The 22,725-nt window shown below is 47.8% G+C and overlaps 1 protein-coding gene across 1 annotated transcript in view; it reads right to left on the bottom strand.

The window, feature by feature from the left end:
* Nucleotides 1–22,725, bottom strand: part of LOC119450884 (CD9 antigen-like) — a 54,561-nt gene that overhangs the window by 12,416 nt on the left and 19,420 nt on the right. The window contains exon 2 of the mRNA XM_037714360.2: nt 19,731–19,928. Coding sequence (XP_037570288.1) covers nt 19,731–19,928 — 198 coding nt within the window. The remainder of the gene's footprint in view (nt 1–19,730; nt 19,929–22,725) is intronic.

Raw genomic sequence — 22,725 nt, forward strand, 5'->3', positions numbered from 1 at the left:
TTTTCAATAGTTATCAAATTGTGTTACTTCAATATTAAGTGGTCACTTAGAGCACATTCTGCCCCTGAACTATTATGTCTCAGTTTTCAAGTAATGTCCACAAGAAACAAATTTTGAAAATATCACTTGTGAGATAAGTGTCGTGAACGTTAACGTAATTTCTTTAAAAACAGATTATTTAGCATAGATGATGCCATTCTTAAATAAAAGACCCGTTCATTTCGTCTAGCAGTTGGGGAGAAAAGTAATGTGCAAACTGACGTGTACCTAAGAATTTCTTCGAAGTGCAATATTGTCTTGTAAATTCACCGTTTGTAATTCCAAAATCACAATATCTGCCACAAAGAGATCGGGAAGAAGCTCAATAATAAAATGTTGTTACTTATTTAAAGGGGCACTAATGGTTAATAATGAGCCAAGTTTGATCGATAGATTATTCCTTTAGAAGTCTAGCTTCGTTTTCTATGTGACAATATGAGACTGTCTTGCGTAGTAATTGCCACCGATGGTACCACTTCTGCTCCTGAATTTGAATCGTCCGCTCCAAAGCGTACTCGTTCACGCAATGCCCCCCTAAGCTCTCACTCTGCCGCTCTCTGTGAAATGGCGGGTGTGAGACAGGGCGAACTAAAGCTTAGTAGCCAGTGCCTACGTTAGATAAGAGGTACCTTATTCCAAAGTGTGTGGCACCACTGTCAATTTTTTGTTTTCTTCCTTTAACGGTTACAGAAGTTACAGAACAGAAGCTACAGAAGTCGCTTCGAATTACCAATTCGTTATTAAAGAACTTCAGTCTCTTAATCTAACTCGATCGGTGTAATCTTTTTCTTCCGTGTCTCAATTATTATGGGTTTCAATTTCCCGTGAAATATAGTTCAACTCCAGATTCACGATTACATGGCGCTGATTTTTACACTGGCAAAAAAATTACAAAGAAGAGAACAAGGACGGAGCCGGACGAAGCACAAACTACGAAGGGCAAAAGGGTACTTTGCACTTCTTAGTTTGTGCTTAGTCCGTCTCCGTCCTTGTTTTCTTCTTTGAATTTTTTGCCAGTGTAAAACTAAGCGCAGCTTAATCATGAACGTCCACCAACTAGCCCTTTCATTGCTTTACTTGGCGTTCATCTCGTCGAGAAATCAAACTAAATGAGCAAAATTCTGCTGTTTGCCACAGGTGAGTTCTGTAAAAGTTTTACTTCTAAATATAAGAACATAAAAAAAGATATTAGCTACGCACGTCAGCACGTATCACAATTAAACTTATGGCGAGCCGTCAGCGTCTCGACGACGACGACGACGTTGCGCCTCGGCTGCTCCGCACGTTCGAGCTGAGCGCGAGAGTAGAACGGCGACAAGACTGGGCACGGTAAACACCTTCAGCCTCGTTCATTCCGGCTGATCATGGACACCACACCCAACAGCGACGTCACACCGAATCCCACGGTACCCGCACCTGTCGTCGCTACTCTCAAGCTACCGGAGTTTTGGCAGTCGGACTCAGAACTCTGGTTTCTGAGCGTCGAGCCTCTCTTCCGACGGCATCGAGTAACATCGCAAACATCAAGGTACGACTACGTCATCGGAGCTTTACCACCTGCCGTCATCGCCATCGTAAGGGACATTCTGAGCTCTCCGCCTCCTGACACACCCTACGACACTTATAAAACATAGCTTATACGCCGGACAACCGAGTCGGAACAGCGTAGGCTGCAGCAGCTACTCACCGCGGAGGATCTCGGTGAGCGAAAGCCCACGGAGCTTCTGCGTCGCACGCGGCATCTGATTGGGGACCAGTCTGCTGCATTGGACGCATCCATTCTACGGGAGCTCTTCCTACAGCAACTGCCACAGCAGGTGCGGATGATCTTGAGCGTGTCCTCCACAGAAACCCTCGACTCACTGGCACAAATGGCCGACAAAATTATGCATGTCGGCACCCCGGCCATATCTGGAATCGAGAGACAACGTGACTCTTCCCTCTTTGCGTCGGTCCGCGACGACCGCTTGGACCGTCTCCTTCGAGCTAACGAGGAGCTCAACCGCAAAATGGACCAGCTGGCCGCTGAACTCAGCTCGCTCAAAGCAGACCACAGAGGCAGTGCGTCACGACAGTGACACCAAAGCCGCGACAGATCACCAAGTCTGCCTCGCAGCGTCTGCTGGTACCACCGCTGATACGGAGCACGCGCTCGTCAGTGCAATCAGCCATGCCAGTTTGCGGGAAACGCACGGGCCACGCACTGACGGCGGCCAGTGTTTCTGGCCCGCCATACAGCCGCCTATTCCACGTCACTGATCGCGTCACGAAAGTTCGGTACCTCATCGACACAGGTGCCGAAGTGTGTGTCTTTCCTCCTACGCTGGAGGACCGCCGACGACGTCAGACCACGCCGCCTGTCACTGCTGTCAATGGTTCAACCATAAGGACCTTTGGACACAGGTCCGTTACGCTTGACATTGGCTTGAGACGCACGTTTCGATGGATTTTCTTAGTCGCTGACGTGCTTGTACCAATCATCGGTGCAGATTTTCTTTGGCATTTTAAACTTGTGGTAGATCTACGACATAGCCGTCTCCTGGATTCTGAGACCCGCCTAACAGTTCAAGGCGTGACATCAAGTTTACCACCTTTGCGTCTCGTGCAAGCTCATGCCAAAGTCTCTCCGCCGTGGTCCACACTTACGGAAGACTTTACCGATCTCTTCCGTGGTCCATCTCTTGAATACCCGGTACGCCACCATGTCAATCACCACATTGTGACAGTAGGAGCGCCGGTGTTTGCACGTGCTCGTCGTCTCGCTCCTGACCGTTACAAGATCTCAAGGCAAGAATTCGAGCATATGCTTGAGCTCGGATACGTCCGCCCCTCTTCTGGTGCCTGGTCATCGCCGCTACACATGGTCTCCAAGTCATCAAGTGACTGGAGAATATGCGGTGACTATCGCGCCCTTCAACAAAGTGACGGTACCGGACCGTTACCCGATACCACATATCCAGGACTTCACGGCATCGCTGCATGGTTGCACCGTATTGAGCAACATCGACTTAGTGAAGGCATACCACCAAATACCTGTCGAGCCTTCCGACGTACCGAATACTGCCATAATAACACCTTTTGGAATGTTTGAATACATACGTATGCCGTTTGGTCTACGAAACGGCGCACAGACCTTTCAACGGTTCGTGGACCAGGTTCTTCGTGGTTTGACGTGCTGTTTCGCGTACATCGACGACATCCTCGTTTTGAGCACCTCAGAAGCGAATCATGAACTTCACCTGCGTCAGGTTTTCACGCGGTTCCGCAAGTACGGACTAGTCAACGGACCGAACAGCGAGTTCGGAATTTCTTCACTGGACTTCCTTGCCCATCGCGTGGATTCCCGTGGGATCTCTCCACCAGCGGCGCGCGTGGAAGCTACAGTTTCCACGACCAACAACTACGAAGAAACTGCGTCAATTCCTCGGGCTTGCCAACTATTACCGGCGCTTTATTCCCCACTGCACTGCTATCTTGCGCCTGCTCCCTGCACTTCTGTCCGGTCAAACGAAGCCGAACGCTTCCATCTCCTGGACACGCGACGCCGAGAGAGCTTTCAGTTTCATCAAGGAAGCGCTCGCCAACGCAACGCTCCTCGCGCACCCAAAGTGCGACGCTAGCACGTCACTCACCGTGGAGGCCTCGGACGATGCCATTGGAGCTGTCCTGCAGCAGTTGGTCGATGGAGTTTGTCAGCCGATCGCTTTCTTCTCCCGGAAGCTCTCACAGACCGAGCGCCGTTACAACACATTCGGTCGCGAACTGCTGGCGGCCTATTTGGCTATCAAGCATTTTCGCCACTTCCTCGAAGGTCGGCAATTCCATATCCTCACCGACCACATGCCGCTCACGTGTCTTTCGACCGCTACCAACTGTTCCCACACTCCACGTGAGATCCGCCAACTTGCCTATATATCAGAGTTTACCAGCGATATCCGACACATCAGTGGCAAAGACAACCTTGTTGCTGACGCACTATCTCGAATAGAAATCAACGCAACGGTGGATGAGCGCCCGCCAGTTGATTTTGCAGCCATGGCTACCGCACAACGCGAGGACAGTGACCTTCAAGTTCTACGACTCCAAGAGAACTCCCTCAAGTTCGAAGATGTCCAACTTCCAGGCTGCGCTATTTCCACTCATTTGCGACACCTCTACCGGACGTCCTCGCCCGTATGTTCCAGCGCCATTTAGCCGCAGCATCTTCAACGCCTTGCATTTCTTGTCGCACCCCGGCCTACGTGCGACTCAACGCCTCGTCACAGAGCGATATTTATGACCACGAATGAACATCGACGTCCGCCGCTGGACACGTGCTTGCCTCAAATGCCAGCAAACCAATGTCTCCCGACTCGCGGTTCAGTCACATGCAGCTGGACCTCGTAGGTCCAGCTGCACGTCCTTTGCCTCGGTCGAACAACAGCTGGTATATGTTACCGTGCGTTTATCGGCTCACGCGATGGCCTGAGACACTACCGCTCACCGGACATCACGGCAGAGTCAGTTGCCCGCGGACTCATCACCGTGTGGATAAGCCGTTACGGAGTTCCCAAGACCATCACAACAGATAGAGGTCGTCAATTTGACTCCGCGCTCTTCCGCATTTTGTCCCTGGATTATTGGTGTCAACCACATCAAGACGACGGCCTACCACCCGATGTCGAACGGCATGGTTGAACGATTTCACCGCCAACTCAAAGCCTCGCTCATGACCTCACAATCACTGATACCCTGGACGGAGCGACTACCACTCGTCCTCCTCGCCCTTCGCAGCACGATACGTACGGACGCGTCCTGCTCCTCAGCTGAGCTCGTTTTTGGCACGACCTTAAGGCTCCTGGCCAGTTTTTCGAGGCGTCACCTATACCACCACTGGACGTTGCCGATTATGCCAGCCGCCTCGGGAATGCCATGAGAGACGTGTCTCCTATTCAGCCGCGTCAACACTTACGCCCTTCTTTCACCAGTCGTGCTATCCGCGATTGTACACACGTATTCGTACGGCACGATGCAGTCAGACCACCACTGCAGCCGCCTTACGACGAGCCCTTTAAAGTCGTCAAGCGTTGCCCGAAGCATTTCGTCCTGCTTCTTAATGGACGCGAAGACAGTGTCTCCGTTGACCGCATAAAGCCGGCCTTCCTCGACACCGACGCCGTTCCTGAAGACGATAGGCCATCCAAAAACACCAGACGAGCGCGCTTCGCAACAGCAGAACCTACCAGCTGCTCATAGAGATCGCTCCTTCGCACACTGGCTACCTCGCTAGAGGGGGGGCCCTATGGCGAGCCGCCAGCGTCTCGACGACGACGACGTTGCGCCTCGGCTGCTCCGCACGTTCGATCTGAGCGCGAGAGTAGAACGGCGACAAGACGGCAAGAACGGCGGCAAGAGCAACAGCGTCTGTGATAGTGCATAAATAAGTGTGGGCAACCAAACGCCATCACGTCTTCCCACGAACAGGCTGCCCCCACTCCCTGCCCGAGCATGTCCCACATGGAACGCTGCCGGTATCCCCGCATCCTACTTATGTCACGCTAGTAGTATGAAAGCTATGAAGCGAGGTCATTGTGCAAAACAATGCTAGCTACAAAACAACAGAAAGAGGAATGACAAGGGAACGGCGTAGGCACGTGCAGGTACTACTTCAGTGGTCCTGTAGCCAGAGCTGTTTTCCAGAATTACGCTCCAGCACAAACCATCCCAACTTCACACCTTTAGAGTACATTTTTAAGCAAATGTTCAAAGCCAAGCTTTCTTTGTCTACTTTCCCGGGTTTGGCGTGGCGGCCTGCCTGCTAGGTGGGGTTGGGTCGGCCACTGCCTGGGCGGTAATATTTCTGGATATACTGTTACGAAAGACGAAAGGCTGACAGGCTCCTCGCAAACATTCCCTTTATTCCAGCGCTCCTACATTGTTCCCCTACGCAGTCCACATGCCGTCCATTCCCACACACCGCACGCAACACACACTGCTCACCACCGGTGCCTCCCTTCCTCTGTCGCCTAAAGCCCCTCAAACTTCGTCAAGCGACACGCTTTGAAGAATGCCGCCTCCTCCTCGCGCGTCCTGTCCGAGGCCGGCGCCGCGTCACTATTGCTTTAATGGCATCACGTGGGCCCTCGCACCGGCTTTATTTCTTTACAGTCGCGCTCCATCGCCATTTTCGCTTGAGAGGCGTCCACCGAATGGGGACGAGCGCATGTTGGTGCCGTTGCTCTTCCGGCATTTTGGTTTGCGAACGCCTTGAACTAAGTTTGCGGCTAGTGCGACGTCGCTTCACGGCACTTTACATCACCGTAACCTGTTGCGGCTTAGGATGCCAAAAAAGTTTCAGCAAAGGCAAGAAGCTTAATCGTTTTGTACGCCAACCGCGCGTGCACGCGATGTTGCGTGTGAAAACGTGATTGCGGAACTTTAAGAGTCAGCACAATCCTTTTGACAACTTTGGGGCTCGAGCGTGAAAATTCTTTTGTTCGTGTTCGTCGTTGGCGGTCGCTCGGTGGATTTGCGATACAAAGGCACCGATGAAAAGCATGCGTGCTCTTCCTAAACCGAGTGACGGGGTGCGTTAGTCGCCGAACGATAGCCTCATAGCTCATAGGTCTTGAGACGTACGTGCTAATTCGCGTGAGCTTTTATGTGTGTGAAGGATACGATGCGGCGGTGGAGCACTCGCCAAGAAAACCTGAGGTCGCCCGCTCGTTCACTGGCTGGTTTAGTCGTCGTTCGTTTAGTCGTTTGCTCGTTCGTTTAGTCGTTCGAGTGCTCGGTTAGTAGTTCGCTTGCTTGTTCGTCTAGCTATTAGTTCGTACAGCCACTACGTCTCTGAGACGCACTTGCTGTAGGGCACTAAGGCTGGTGCGTCCGTGCCCTCTGCCAGCCTTTGAGTTTCATAGCTGATACGCGTTACAAATTGATGTGATAGGGACGGCGCGGATGATTTAGGTTACTGAGGGTTTGCTGGAGGCCAGGATGTTGGCATTCGATCGTAAACATGTTATTTACAACCACTAGAAACAAAATCTTGTGACACGCGCTTGCCAAGTGTAGCGCACGCGATACATTCGGAGTCGTCATGGTACGGCGTTAGCGCTCGTTTAGATACTTGAAAAAATAGTTACCAGAACAGGAAAAAGAAGCTGCCGTCAAAGAATTTGTATATATTGTTACGGGGATGTTGGGTGCATAGACTGAATGTATTTACAATATATACACAAGTAGAGTTAGTGCGGTCAAGATAGCTGACCAGCAACAACACGTAGCAGCCAGTGTCTCTCGATCTTCTTCTTTTCTTTCCTCCTATCCTTCCGTAACAGGACCCCCGGGTGCTGAAGCGCCGTCTCGGCGCATGTCAGGCGAAGACCTGCGAGCGAAGTATGGCTTCAACTGCTAAACGTGCACGATGTCAACTGGCGTCGGACTTCAGGACGGATCAAACTGTAACGGTGAGATCTCGTAATTGACGTCGTTAACCTGACGTAGGACTTCATAAGGCCCTGTGTAGCGAGAGAGAAGCTTCTGGGAGAGACCGACACGACGACATGGTGACCAGAGGAGCACCCAAGCACCTGGGGTGAACTTAACATCGCGATGGCGGCGATCGTACCGCTCTTTTTGTATATCCTGCGATGCCAATAGACGAGATCGGGGGACTTGACGCGCCATGTGAGCGCGATCGATGACTTCACGAGCGTACTCAGTTGTAACACGTGGCACAGAAGGTAGGCTGGTGTCAAATGGCAATGTGGGGTCGCGACCACACTAAAGATAAACGGGTGAATATCCTGCGGTGTCATGTTTGGACGAGTTATACGCGAATGTCACGTAGGCCAGCGTGGCGTCCCAGCCGCGGTGATCATTGGAGACGAACATCGACATTATCTCTGTGAGTGTTCGGTTGAGACGTTCTGTAAGACCCTTCGTTTGTGGATGGTAGGCGGTGGACAGCTTATGCTCTGGTGGCACAAGAGCGGAGGAGGTCGTCAACAACTCGGGACAAGAACGAGCGGCCGCGATCGGTAAGTAACTGTCGAGGTGCACCGTGGTGGATGATGATGTCATGGAGGAGAAAATCTGCGACGTCAGTTGCGCAACTAGTCGGCAACGCCTTGGTTATCGCGTAGCGTGTCGCGTAATCGGTAGCAACGGCGAACCAGTTATTCACTCGAGTCGTTGTCCGAAAAGGGCCAAGCAGGTCAAGGCCTACGCGATATAAAGGTTCAGAGGGAACTTCAATTGGATGGAGTCGTCCGACAGGTGGCAGGGGAGGTTTTTTTTTGGCGTTGACACAATTCGCAAGTTGCGACATAACGACGCCCAGAGCGGTAGAGTCCCGGCCAGAAGAACCGGCGTCGTACGCGGTCGTATGTGCGCAAAACTCCAAGGTGTCCCGCCGTTGTTGCATCGTGAAGTTGTTCGAGAACGACGGATCGTAGATGACGAGGAAGGACAAGGAGAAACTCAGGGCCCTCAGGGTTGATATTGCGGCGGTAGAGGATGCCGTCATGCAGCACGAACATGCGGCACGGGCCGTCGGTGCGGCCAGATTGCACTCCGGCGATGATGGCCTGCAAGGAGTCGTCGCGATGTTGTTCAGCGCGCATGTCGCAGATGTCAGTGAAAGCAAACACGCAGGTCTCCGGATCATCTGCGACAGGATCAGGAGGATCCACGGGATGACGACAGAGGCAGTCAGCGTCCTTGTGCAGACGTCCAGGCTTGTAGGTGACAATAAAAGAAAATTCCCGGAGCCGCAAAGCACAGCGACCAAGCCGTCCTGTCGGGTCCCGGAGGGAAGACAACCAGCAGAGGGCATGATGGTCTGTAATGACCGAAAACGTGTGGCCGTACAAATATGGCCGGAACTTGGCGACAGCCCACACTAAAGCCAAGCACTCACGCTCGATGATGGAATAATTCCTTTCAGAAGGTGACAGCAGGCGGCTGGCGTAAGCTATCACGCACTCGGTACCATTCTGGTGCTGGGCGAAAACAGCACCGATGCCGTGGCCGCTGGCGTCAGTGTGGACTTCGGTCGGTGCAGATGGATCAAAGTGGGCACGTATGGGAGGGGTGGTGAGAAAACTGATGAGAGCGGCGAACGCGTGAGCCTGCTCCGGGCCCCATCAGAAAGGCGTGTTCTTCTTGAGAAGATCTGTCAAAGGGCGAGCAACGTCGATGAAGTTTTTGACAAAACGCCGAAAGTAAGAACACAGGCCGACGAAGCAGCGCACGTCAGAAGCAGAACGAGGCACAGGGAAACCGCGAACGGCGCGAAATTTATCCGGATCTGGTTGTACACCGGTTGCGTTAACGAGATGTCCCAACACGGTAATCTGACGGCGCCGGAATTGACATTTCGTGGAGTTCAGCTGAAGGCCGGCTTTTCGGAAGACCGCTAGAATTGCAGCGAGTCGCGTAATGTGGCTGCTGAACGTGGGAGAAAAAACAGTAACGTCGTCAAGATAACAAACACAGGTGGTCCATTTGTAGCCTCGCCGAATAAAGTACATCATTCGTTCAAATGTCGCAGGAGCATTGCACAGGCCAAAGGGCATCACTTTGAACTGATATAAACCATCAGGTGTTATGAAGGCAGTCTTCTCGCGGTCCAGTTCATCAACAGAAATCTGCCAATAGCCGGATCGAAGATCAATGGACGAGATGCATGTAGCTCTGTGTAAGCAGTCCAAGGCGTCATCGATGCGTGGTAATTGGTAGACGTCTTTTCGCGTGATCTTGTTTAAATGGCGATAGTCGACGAAAAAACGCCAGGTACCATCCTTTTTCTTCACAAGGACGACTGGCGAAGCCCAAGGACTGGCTGATGGTTCGATGACTCCTTTGCGGAGCATTTGTCCACTTCTGATTGGATTACTTTACGTTCAGCATGTGATACAGGATAGGGACGCCGACGAATAGAACTCATGTCATGGTGAACAACAGATGTTTGGCCAAAAAGGCGGTCGTCGAAATCAAAGATGTCACTGTACGATTCGAGCAGGAGACGGAGGTCCTTGGCCTGAGCAGAGGTGAGGTCGGGTGCAATCATTTTGGCGAAGTCATCCGTGAAAGAACCAGAGCTGTGAGCTGCAATTGGTGCTAATAATCCACTCTCGGTATCCATACCCTTAATGTCAAATTCGGACGTACTAGAAACGCTGGCCAAGAAAATGCCGGCCGGAAGCACTTGAGAGGGCACAGGCTGAAGTTCAGAAGCGGGAGAACGACGTCATTATTCGTAACCCTGATCAGCGTATGCGGAACAGCAACGTTTCGGTTCAAAAGCACGTCGACGATGGGGCGAAGCACATATTCACCGTCAGGAACCTGTGGCTGTGCGGTCAAAGCGACGTAAGTGACTGCCTCGGGTGACAGACGCACATCTTGAAGCGATCACAGGCGCGGTGGCGCGGTGCTTGGAGCATCGGCGAGTTGAGGCAGTTCTAACTGAAGGACGCCGGTTGCGCAGTCGATGAGAGCATAATGGTTGGATAAAAAGTCCAACCCAAGGATAACGTCGTGAGGGCAGTTGTCGATCACAGCAAATAGAACATGAGTAGGGCGGCCGGCTATACTTAAACGCACAGTACACATTCCGAGAACAACCAGCACGCCACCGTCGGTGATACGAAGCACTTGTGCAGTTGCTGGGGTGAGGACCTTCTTTAAACGTCTACGTAGGCTAGCACTCATAACAGATATGTGGGCTCCAGTGTCGACGAGTGCTTGGACAGGTACGCCGTCTACTTTAACGTCAATTATAGCTCTCTTTGTGGGCACAGAGAGAGGATTTGCTGCAGTAGTTGTCAATGCAGCACCACCTCCGAGGACTGCAGTGCTTAGTTTTCCGAAAGAACGCGGTCGAAAGCCACAGGGGACGAAAGGCGACGTGGCTGCGGCGAACGGGAAGATGGGCGACGTGTTTGTTGTGAACGAGACTGGTGTCCGCGAGGTTTTTTGTTTGTTTGTTTATTAATACTGTGAACCCCCGAAGGGTCATTACAGTAATGGAAATACAACTAGTATTTGCAATACAATAAATAATTACACGCGCAACAATAAAGACAACAACAATAATAATAATAACAATAAAGACACACATATATTTACAGTACTAATATGCCGAACACAATCTGAAACTTATTGACCCGAATAAACAAGAACATGCAGCTCGTTTAAAAATGCATCTATGGAAGAGGAAGAAACCAGTGAATCGGGCGGCATGTTCCACTCCTTAATTACTCTAGGCAAAAAAAAACTATATTTAAGGGTGTCATTTCGTGTTAATAGGGGTTCAATATACATGCTGTGTCTATGTCGGAAGCGTGTGTTGGGAAATAATTTGAAAAAGTCGGAGCCGTTAATTTTAAGTTTATTGTGAATGATGAGGAACAGGAATTTTAATCGGTCCACTGTTGTTCTAATTTCTAGGGCAGGAAGATTTGCGTTCCGGCGCAATTCACTAGGAGAGTGACAATAACGATATTTGTTAACTATAAATCTAGCTGCTAGACGCTGGACTCGATCTAGTTTGTGACGATTTATAGCCGTATAGGGGTCCCACACTATTTTTGCATATTCTATAATGGGTCTGATTAAGGTCTTATATGCCAGTTTTTTTTATTTCAGGTGTACAACTACCACGGTGTAAGATATATACTCTTTAGGTGGGGACACTTCTCGGCTTGCTTGCTAGACGCGATCGACCAGATAAAGTAGCAAGGGCGCGCGTCTATCGGGGCGGTGACGGCAGCGGATACCTATCGGCGGAACGACGCAACTTCAGTTAGAACGCAGGCGAGAGCGTGCGCCGACAAGGAACGCGCGCATGCCCTCTCCCCGGTGACTTACTTTCGTGCGTCACTCAATCATTTCGGATTTCCCGCGAACCGCCGGTTGCTACAACAACGGGAGATTAAACCAATAAAAAGCTTTCTGTGTTGAAGTTGCGTCGTACTGCCGATAGGTATCCGCTGCCGTCACCGGGCCGATCGGCGCACGCCTTTGCTACTTTATGTGGTCGATCGAGTCTGGCGAGTGTCCTCACCTAAAGAGTATATATCTTACACCGTGACGACTACGTAAGTTACATCTGAGACTCCATAGAGCTCTGCTGGCCTTTTCGCTTACCATGTCTATATGTGCGTTCCACTTGAGGTCTTCAGTAATTAGTACACCTAAGTATTTATGTTGAGTTACCTTTTTTTAGTTCAATGTCACGGATTTTATAGCTGTTAGCATGGGTGACTCTTTTTCTTGTTATGGACATGGAAACAGATTTTTCTGGGTTTAGTATCATCTGCCATTGGTCACACCATTCCGCAATTTTTTGTAAGCTAGCCTGCAGTTCAAGTTGATCGTCTAGTGATGTTATCCTATTGTATAATACACAATCATCCGCAAATAATTGTAGTGGGACAGTTGCACAATTTGCAAGATCGTTAATAAATAATATGAATAGGAAGGGCCCTAGCACACTGCCTTGAGGTACCCCTGATACTACTGGTACGAGACCAGATTTACAGCCACCTAGTTCGACGAATTGTTCTCGGGATTGAAGATAAGATTTGAACCAGTTAGTTATATTAGAGTTTTTAAAGAAAGCCTGAATTTTCAACAACAGTTTTGGGCCGGAGACTTTATCAAACGCTATGAAAAAAATGAGATCTATCTGTTCGCGGTTATTGATTGTTTCAGAGAGGTTATGAACTAGTTCGGCAAGTTGCGTTATGGTAGACAGACCCTTGCGGAATCCATGCTGAGACAGTGACAACACATTATATGTTTCGAGATAGCTTGAAAGGTGTTTACTGATAATATGCTCCAGTAGCTTAGAGCAGGTGCTGGTAAGGGAAATGGGCCTGTAGTTTTCTACATTTGTCGTGTTACCACCTTTGTGAATAGGCACAATTTTGACTTGTTTCCAAGCTCTAGGAAAGGTACTTTGGCTAATGGATGATTGAAATATGATCGTTAAGTATTTAGCTATCCACTCAGCGTACCGGTATAAAAACTCATTAAGAATGCCGTCTGTACGAACACTTTTCTTAACAATAATACTCAAAAGAAGGTGTAGGACACCTGCTTCATTAATTACGACATCATCAGCAGAAGGACGATCCGGAGAAATAGGCAATGTAGGTACCGTTCCGTCGTCACGAGTGAATACTGAAGAGAAAAAAGTATTAAAAGCTTCTGTGCGCTCCTCCATAACTTTTTGATTCTGTGAAGAATAAGATTCAGCTGATGGATTAACATAACGCCAGAACTTAGCAGGTGCATCCGAGAGAAACGTTTTCAATGTTACGTTATAGAACTTATGCCTAGATTTCCGAACAAGACAATTAAGTTCTATCCTCATTTGACTTAAGGCATTCAACATTTACGGTGTCGGGTTTTTAGAGCATGCCTTCCTTTTCCTCTGGATTCCTCGTTTTGAGTGAACTATTTCTCTGTTTATCAATGAATTTCTCTGTTTTCCTTTTTTTGTTCGATTTAGGAATAAAATGTTCAATGCAATGAGCCACAACAGATGAAAAGTGTTCCCATAAGCTGTTCCTACTACCTTTCGATTCGTGTATTTTAGTGAACTCATTAAAGGAATGTTCAAGATAGTCCAGTATGCTAACATCATCCGCAGCATGGAAATTCAATACCTGTTTCGGTAATTCCTTATCAAGATAAAGTGGAGACAAGTTAAAGGAAAGCACAACCATTTTGTGATCAGCTAAACCATCATCAACTTCGCATTCATTTATGTAGCTAGTTAAAGAATTAGACACAAAGATGAGATCAAGAATGGAAGAGCTTGATGCACATATCCGCGTATAATCACTTACAACTTGTACAAGGTTGTAACAGAACATTAATTCTAATAAATTTTCAATAAGTGCCACATCTGTTGCACCAGGTAAACAAGAATTCCAATCAATATCCGGAAGATTGAAGTCGCCCAAGAGCACAATATTGTCGCCCTGTTTAAAATTAGAATCCATGAATTTACGAAGATGAAGAATTTGCTCTGTCGTCGTATTTGGTGCTCTGTATACGCCTCCGATAAAGACGCTGTGATTACTTAAGGTTGTCTTGATCCAAACGCTTTCGATATCACTTGAGACTGCTATTATAGAGAAGGTTATATTTTGTTTAATCAGGATAGCGACGCCTCCACATCTCCCTGACCGGTCTTTCCTAACTATGGTATACCCCGGGGGAGTGACTTCTACATCCGATATGCTATTGTTTAGCCATGTCTCCGTGATCACGATAAGGTCAGGTTCATGCTCTAAGATTAGTATATCTAGTGCCTCTTCTTTATTCAACACACTTCTTGCGTTTACATTGATTATTTTGAAACATCGGCGTTCTTTCCGTTCGTGTCAGTCAGTGATTATACTTGGTTCGCTGCCACACTTATATCGTTCGTTAGTTTCCTCGTTCCAGGCGTAAAGAACGTTATTCACTTTTAGTTTATCAAAGACAAGCTTAACCTTACTGCCTTTTTTCTTTTCATCTGCAGCTGAATTCCACAACTTTTTTCTTATTTCCGCAACTCTCTTTGAGAAGTCCTCAGAAACACTGTAATTTGTACCCTTAAGTCTTGAGCATTTACTCAGAATTCTTGATTTGTCCCTGTAGTCTGCCAATCTAAAAATTATTGGGCGCGTCTTACCAGTCAACCTCCTACCAAGCCTATGTATACTTTCGATTGAAGTAACTTGCACCCCCATTATGGCACTAACCACGTCATCGTTAACTTTCCTCAGCAGTATCTCTTCAGTCTCGTGGTCATCCTCTACCACGCCTCTAATTATCAGGTTATTGCGCCTCGGTCGGTTGTCCAGATCATCTACTCGATTAACCAGACTTCGTGTTTCGTCACAGGATTTTGACACAATGGTTTCGAGGTTCCCAAGCCTGTTCTGAGCTTCGTCGATGCTTTCTACTTTGCTTTCGATGGAGCAAAGTCGCTTTTGCATGTTCGACATCTGTGCTTCAAACGAGTCATGCTTAAGTTGAATCGCTGATAGTTTGTAAAGTATCTCTTTCTCATTCTGCAACAATTCTTTGCACATTTGTTCTGTCATGGGCCCTGGATTCTTTTCAATGTCGCCCGACAGGCTCAGTAACAGGCTTGCCACCGAAAAACAATCAGATATGCAGTGAAGCAATGTTTGTGGACACGGCAGCACTACGAGACAAGGATCATCGCTGTGAAAACCGTATTTTTTGTCACTAACCTGCACGAAGCAGGTTATGGTGAGCGACTGTACCACGTGTTCCTCGCAGAGTTGTCGGCACTGTTAGACTCGGTGGAGGGCGAAACACGGCGGGAATTTCCACCAAAACGGTTCAGGTTGGTCGGCGTGCGAGTGTTGAGGGCCACGAGTTGCGACAGTATCGGGCGACATGACCAATACGGCGACAGGTGAAACATATCGGCTGGTCGTCCGCAGTTCTCTACTCAGTCTGGTTGCGATAACGCGGAGGGAAGCGTCGCGGTGGATCAAACAGAGTAGAACGGCTTTCGTTGGCTCTGGAGTTGGCGACAGCACAGACAGAATGTAAACCCATGATTTCAAGTTCCTGGCGAACGATCGCTTGAATGAGGGTAACTGAAAGAGGGGTAGCGTCAGGGCGACGCGAACAGAAAGCTGCGGGCGCCATGGCTTCCAGTTCACGTCGAACGATTCGCACCACGTCCTCTGGTGGCGACGCATGCTGCTGTGTGGGCTGATCTTCACACGTCGACGTTGCGGCAGTAATAGGAAGTCTGGCGAATGGTTGCAGGACGCTGCGGCTTTTGGTCTGCTCGAATTGTCGGCACTATTTGAGGATAGCATCAACTGAAGAACAGCCTTCGCACATGAGCAGATTAAAGGCGTCGTCAGCGATTCCATTCAGCACGTGCCCAACCTTCTCAGCTTCAGTCATGTCGTGATCGGCTTTACGACAAAGCGCCAGCACGTCCTGGATATACGAAACATAGGACTCTCTGTGGGGGATTGGGCACGGGAGGCGAGTTCCTGCTTTGCGGCAATTTTACGGCCGGCTGGTTGGCCAAACAACTCTTTTAACTTCTCCTTGCATTGGTGCCAGCTGGTCAGCTCCTCTTCGTGGTTTTCGTACCACACCTTTGCCGTGCCTCTTAGGTACAACAACACGTTAGCTAGCATAAGCGTAGGGTCCCATCTGTTGACTCCACTCACGCATTCGTACATAGCCAGCCACTCTTCAACGTCGGCGCCATCGGTCCCACCGAAAGTTCCGGGATCCTTGGCTTGTACAACCACAACCGATGGGGGCGACGACGTAGTTGACGACGGTGATGTTGACGTTGGAGGCGGAAACGACGTTGATCCTGCGTGCTCACCGTCAATCAGGCGACGTCCACTGCGGAGCTACCTTTCCAGCCTTGGTACCCAGCACCTCTCACCAATATGTTACGGAGATGCTGGGAGTATAGACTGAATGTATTTACAATATATAGACAAGTAGGGTTACTGCGGTCAAGATAGCTGGCCAGCAACAACACGCAGCAGCCAGTGTCTCTCGATCCTCTACTTTTTTTCCTCCTTTCCTTCCGTAAGAATACATATAAAAAACCCTCGGTATACAAAACCTATGCGGTACATGAAGTTACTCGGAGCTAGAATGCGAATGTTTAAAGCGCACCGCATTGCTACGCGTGCATTCACTCTGCGGAAGGTCGTCTGCTACGCTCAAGCGATCCAGGCGGCGCCACGGTCGACGAGGGAGCGCGAAAGAGAGGAGGAACTACGAGGAGTTAAGGCGGAGGAGGAGAGTGACGCTACTTTACGAAGTTTCAGTGGCTTTACTGTCGCTGCGGCACTCGAGCCACCTGTTCCTTCCCCTGACAACTAGAGTCAACCGCGCGCGCGGCCTCCGCGCACCACGCCTAGCCTCGCCTGACCTTGCCACGCCTTGCCTCTCGGTCCGGCTAAGCCACCAGTCTCCCCTCACAATATATACAAAGGTTATATGAAGGTACCCACGGATCATATAAACCATGTATGCGTGTCATGGATGTCAAGCTCTGTACAGTGTTAGCAAAAATATCTTCCCACACAAAACCTGCACATATAATGTCGGCTCACAACCTTCTCTAAAGCGCACCCACCTGGTAATGCAAGCGTAAATTATATTTACCGAATTGTGTTTAGTTTCTTTTCTTTGATTTACCCACTCATTATTTCACAATGGTTTCTTGTCCACTTCTCCCGATTGGGCATGTCCCGCTACGTGCGGTTCCTTCATAAAAGAATAGTCGGTTGACAGATATTTCTAAAGCACGCGGATCTCTTTATAGAATGGTTAATTAAATTTCAGGAATTCCTTGTTTCACTTTCCTGTTTATTGCGATAGCAGTTATATGGACACTCCAAGCGGATTTCTGCCGTCAGCATCGTCGTCGCCGTCGCCGTGAGTTTCCGTATAAAGTCCAACGGCGTTGAAATCGTCGCCGCGCGCCGTAGGCTGTATGTGCGAGTGCCTCGCGCGCTTTCACGGGGAGCGAGCGCACGGCGGAGAGCAAACGCGACTTCTTAGGTCGCGCGAAAGGCCGTGGGGGGACGGAAGGGAGAGAGGGAAGGCGACGTCGACGACGCCGACGGCGTCGACAACATTTGTGCACGTTGCTGGTGCTGCTACATGTGGCAAGTTTATGTAGCTGATAAAACTACTATCCTTACTCCGTATAGCTCTCTGCTAATTTGATATCGTAATTGATGCTTCGCTTTTCGGGTGAAACTGCGACAATTCTTTATTTAGCCATTCGACATCTGCAACTGGGGGTGTACCTGTTGTTGGCAAATCCTCCAGAATGGTTCTCACATTGATGTTTGCAACGCGGATACAAAAAAATACACACGTCCATAGAGGAAATCAAGTAGACTGGACGAGCGCTAGTCCAGTCTAATTTTTTCCCTCAGTGTAAATGTTTCCCAAATCAGCGCTGCAAACATGAATGCGAGATCCAGAATCCAGCTAACCCGCCTCACTGCTTTGCCTCCAGAATGGGTATATCTCACTGCGACACAAGGGCTGCAGAATCCGTACACATTGCTCGATGACATGCTTTTCTTCGAATACACCTGCCATCACCAAATTCTACGTGTGCCCGTCAATTGTACATACAGGTTTCAATTAACCGCTTCACTTAACCTTCGCTTCGCGTATATTTCAACATGTGCGTTGCATCTTCATATTTTTTCTTTTGGTTTTTGGCCTTGGGTCTAGAAGAACAGCTCACTTGCAGTGCTGGTTTAGTATATGAAGCTGGCGCCTCACAGAGACTGATGACATCCCAACGCGTCATTAACAGAAAATGAATAGGTTCTCGTTGAATAGCCGGGGGACAAATAAACACTTGGTTGTAAAGAGAAAGGTACAACGACAGTCTATTGATTAACACAGCGCGTGTCATCATGAGAAACAGTGCTGTGGATGCGTGATACAATGGCCCGCTATAGTAGGAAGTACATAAAACAAATGGTCTATAAAATAAAAGTGATGAGCTATATACACCTTCCGTGGGCTCCGTGCCGGACATACTACCGGAGAATTGTCATGGTGGCAGACACTCAAAGGTATTTCCTACAGTTTAAAGATGAGGTCGGCGATCGCCAGTTTTGTATCGATATGACAGCAAGACGTCACTGAATTCAGTGACTAATCTACGTTATTTATCGCGAACTCTCGCGCTGATGAGTTCATGGGAGAAATGAAAGACCACAATGCGCACAAAATTCATGCGCTATGTTTTGTAACCGCGATATTGTAATGCGAGAATGTTAAAGGACACTAGGTGCCACAAGATTTTTTTGGAATATCAGCAATGGACGGTAAATAAGCTCTCTGCACGTATGCATCATGTGTCTATACTAATGTCGCAAAGGGAAGCAGAAATACATCACGTAAGGTTGCTGTTTTTGCTGATCATATTCCTAAATGATGCGTCCTTATCCCCGAGACGGTAAATATTTCTGAGCTTCATTGATGCTTTTGCTACAGGTGAGCTTGCAAAACTAGCTATGCAACTTCTTTTGAACTACGATGGGAAGAGCAAGATTCGAGCCACAACATTTCTTAATTGTAGGTGTAGAACTTTGTTTATTCTTTGCTAACGAGATCGTACGGTTCAGTCCGTAAATGCAATAACGAACAAGAAAAGGTCGTCGCCAAGACCACCTGAGTTACAATTGCTTTCCTGAAGGGCGGCAGTGCCTATGATGTCCCAGTTAAACTTCGTCGCAAAAACATATTTTCGGTCTTTCGTAGAATTTTCTTGCTTAGCAATAGCACACATAAGGGACGCTGTCATAGTTACCATTGGCCCTAGCATGGGTACTCGTCCTCCTGTGTTCCGCCGGAAAGCAACAATTTGTAGAGCACCTGCGGCTTTAAGCCCTTTAATTATTATTGAGATGAAAAATGTGGCGTGCACGATTCCCCTCTAAATATCTACGCTGAACTGTATATGTCCAAAGCGCGGTTGCATTGTGCCATTTTCGGAAGCCTTAACGAATTCGACCCCTGTCCCTTCAATATGGTTAAATAGGACCTTAACGACAGGACAACATCGTCTGCTCACAGAACCCCCAGGCACCTCATAGTTTTTATCTCATTGCTGAGGAATGACAACCATCTCCGCGGCAGTCTCTTACCGTAAGGAGCATACAGGGGCTGTCGATGGCAGCGGCGCAGCAGCCCATGAAGCCAAGGACAAGCAGCAGGAGGCCCACGGCCATGACCACGTAGCAGGCATTGTAATAGTTGGACAGTGGCAGGTTGTCCTGGTACACCCAGAAGTCCGGGTCGGACCGGATCCAGATGCCAACCGAGAGAACCCCGAGGCCTAGGATCTGCGCGCGCAGACAAGCAGTAGTAATCACACACTACTCTATCACCAGCACATCGACAGGTTGAATCTTACGAACTTTCTGTGGCAATGAAGATAAACTCTACGGAGGCAAAGTGCGCGCGTGACAGTGCTCATAAAAATTCTCCCAGATTACTTTTTTGTTCTAGCTAAGAAACAGAAAACTTGCGTATGCTAATATTTACAACATCAATAATAAAATAAGACTTAAGATACAGCAGTTAGTGTTGTGTTAGATTGTAGCTTCCTTTTGTATTTATTATTACAGCTTTAGCAAAAGCGAAGTCGATGAAAGTTCAAGCTACCTTGATCCAGAATACTGGTCAAAATAACTGACCTTCTACGCAAACAGAAAGAGCTGTCAAACTCTGCAGGAATAATTGGCACTGTCAAACATGTACAGGTGCAGAGTTTCTGCAGATTTGCTTTTATTGCCATAGAAAGTTATCCGCCTGTGAAATAGGGTAGTTTACAACATATATAAAATACTGAATGCAAATTGTTAAGCAATGAAAGTGATATAACGTTGCGTTAAGGCAATGGGCATGCTAGCAGAATTCGAGTTAAAATTCGTCCTTTAAAATAATCCATTGCCGCACGACATAGCTTAAGAAATAAATGCTTATTGACTGAAACACCGAGTGCAACGAAATTTCACATGAGGTAAATTTGTAATAAGTTAGCAGTGCATACAATTAAAGTAACCTCGGCAAAGCCATAGGGTTAATGTTGCACTGTTTTTTTTATAAGCAGCCTTTAAACAGCACCTACACTGACAACACGTCTACCTGGTGCTTGTCGCTATGACGTATGCCTCATCACCCGAGCCCGAGATTTCTCAGTGCACCGGGGGCGCCGCCTTATCTCGAAGTTGTTGCTGGGGGGCCGTGTGCTGTATGTCATGCGTCACTTCCGGTGAGCAATAATGGCTGCATTTTATCTCAAATTGGGTTAAAAACAATAGTTTCTGCCAGGTTTTTTTAACACTTCTGCTCGTATTTCCAACATCAAAATTTTCACGCAGGTTCGTCTATACTACACTATTTTAAACTAAGCTTTTTACGTAATGCAAAATTTCGTCGCAATTGGCCATTAACTACACCAATGTCACTTCTTTCCAGGCAGTGGCTAGGCGCACATTTAAACTGGTGCTATAATTTCTGCAACGGCGATGTTTGTACTCAGTGCCGCAACTAGGCTTGGGATCAGTACATTGTTAAATAAAACTTTCTTACTTTCTCAGAGTGCGAAGGCTGCAAATAAATATTCGCGATATGCTTCATTCAAATACATTTTGTTTCTTAAAGTCTGCTTCCTTTTTCAGTATACCAGCGTCTGTCAGAAATAGAATGAAAGTACTTGTGCTCGAGGCAAAACTGTGCACCTATCATAGAGGCCGCAATGCTGAAATAAATGCAAACAAAACTGGCTTTTCTGATGGCAGAAGCGATTCGCCAAATACATTGCCATGATTGAATACGTATTTTTTTCGTACAAACATTTTACAAGTATTTTTCTACTTGAAAAATTAATTGAAGAGCACAAATTCAACTTTGCAGGCGTAGCAATTTGGTTTAATTATTAAAGCATTCGTGCTATTGTGTTTGAAGGATATCACACTGAACCGGTGCCGCAAAACAAAATTGCAGTTAAGGGACTGTCGTTATCCTCGACAATGTTAGTTCTGCCGCAGTTCATAGGGCCCTTGTGAACCGAATGTATGGTGCGGAATAAAATGTACTTGAAACATGGAAGTACATAAACAGCAGTGTAAATACAGAAGCGGCAGTGCTAAATACATAACAGTACGTAACTGCGCGGCGTTATTGACATTATTTTTTCTGTCCCAGTTCTTTTGCGCATTGTTTATAACGAATCCGTTCCTACTTGCCAAACTTGCAGTCCTTCTAAAAATGTTGAACATGCAACAGATATGTTTTTTGTTTTTTGCTTCGCCGTTGTTTCAATACTGTGCATTCGATAACCAATTTGGACTCAACGGCAAATTAACTATACAATATTTCGCTATATTTCATAAATTTGTGGAAAATAAACGGTGATCACATACGTAAATGAGGAATTGCGTGGGGTAGCCAAGAGAAAAAGGAGGAAAACGTTTTTGACACTAAGGACATCAACCTAAAGCAAAACGACATTATCTGTGTTGTAACAGAGAAGAAGAACGTAAAGAAAGAAATAACGATATGCATATTGCATCACTGCTACCTTTCGTCTCGTAACGTGGAACATAACATACGTTCTGTGGCTCGCAGGACTGAATGACTTTTGCTTTGATAACCTGTTTTCTTTCCAAAACTTAAACTTTTGCACATATTGCACATATTTGCACAATTTCACAACTTTTGTACATTAAAATTGTGATCGCAATCTTAAATCCGCATCCACTGCCATAGGAAAAAACTAGCATACTTAACATACGTGCGACCAAAGCTTGAGTACGCGTAATCCATATGGCATCCATCCCAATCATACCTCACCTCTGAAATAAAGCAGTAAAAGACCGTGCAGTACGTTTGATAACATCTCAATATTCTCCATACATCAGTATAACTGATATAAAACAGACCCTCTCCCTTTCAGCATTACAATCACGTCGCATAATCGCTGGTCTTTGCCTGCTTCATTCCTTCTTTTATCAGTTGCATACAAGGCACGCACTGTTAAACCCGCCACTCAGATCATCGTCAAGATTAATCCACACACGTCCCAAAGCACGCCTCAGCGGCCGAACAACGGCAATGAATAGGTCCTTATTCCCG

The sequence above is a fragment of the Dermacentor silvarum genome, chromosome 4, assembly GCF_013339745.2.
Source record: "Dermacentor silvarum isolate Dsil-2018 chromosome 4, BIME_Dsil_1.4, whole genome shotgun sequence".
NCBI lineage: Eukaryota > Metazoa > Arthropoda > Arachnida > Ixodida > Ixodidae > Dermacentor > Dermacentor silvarum.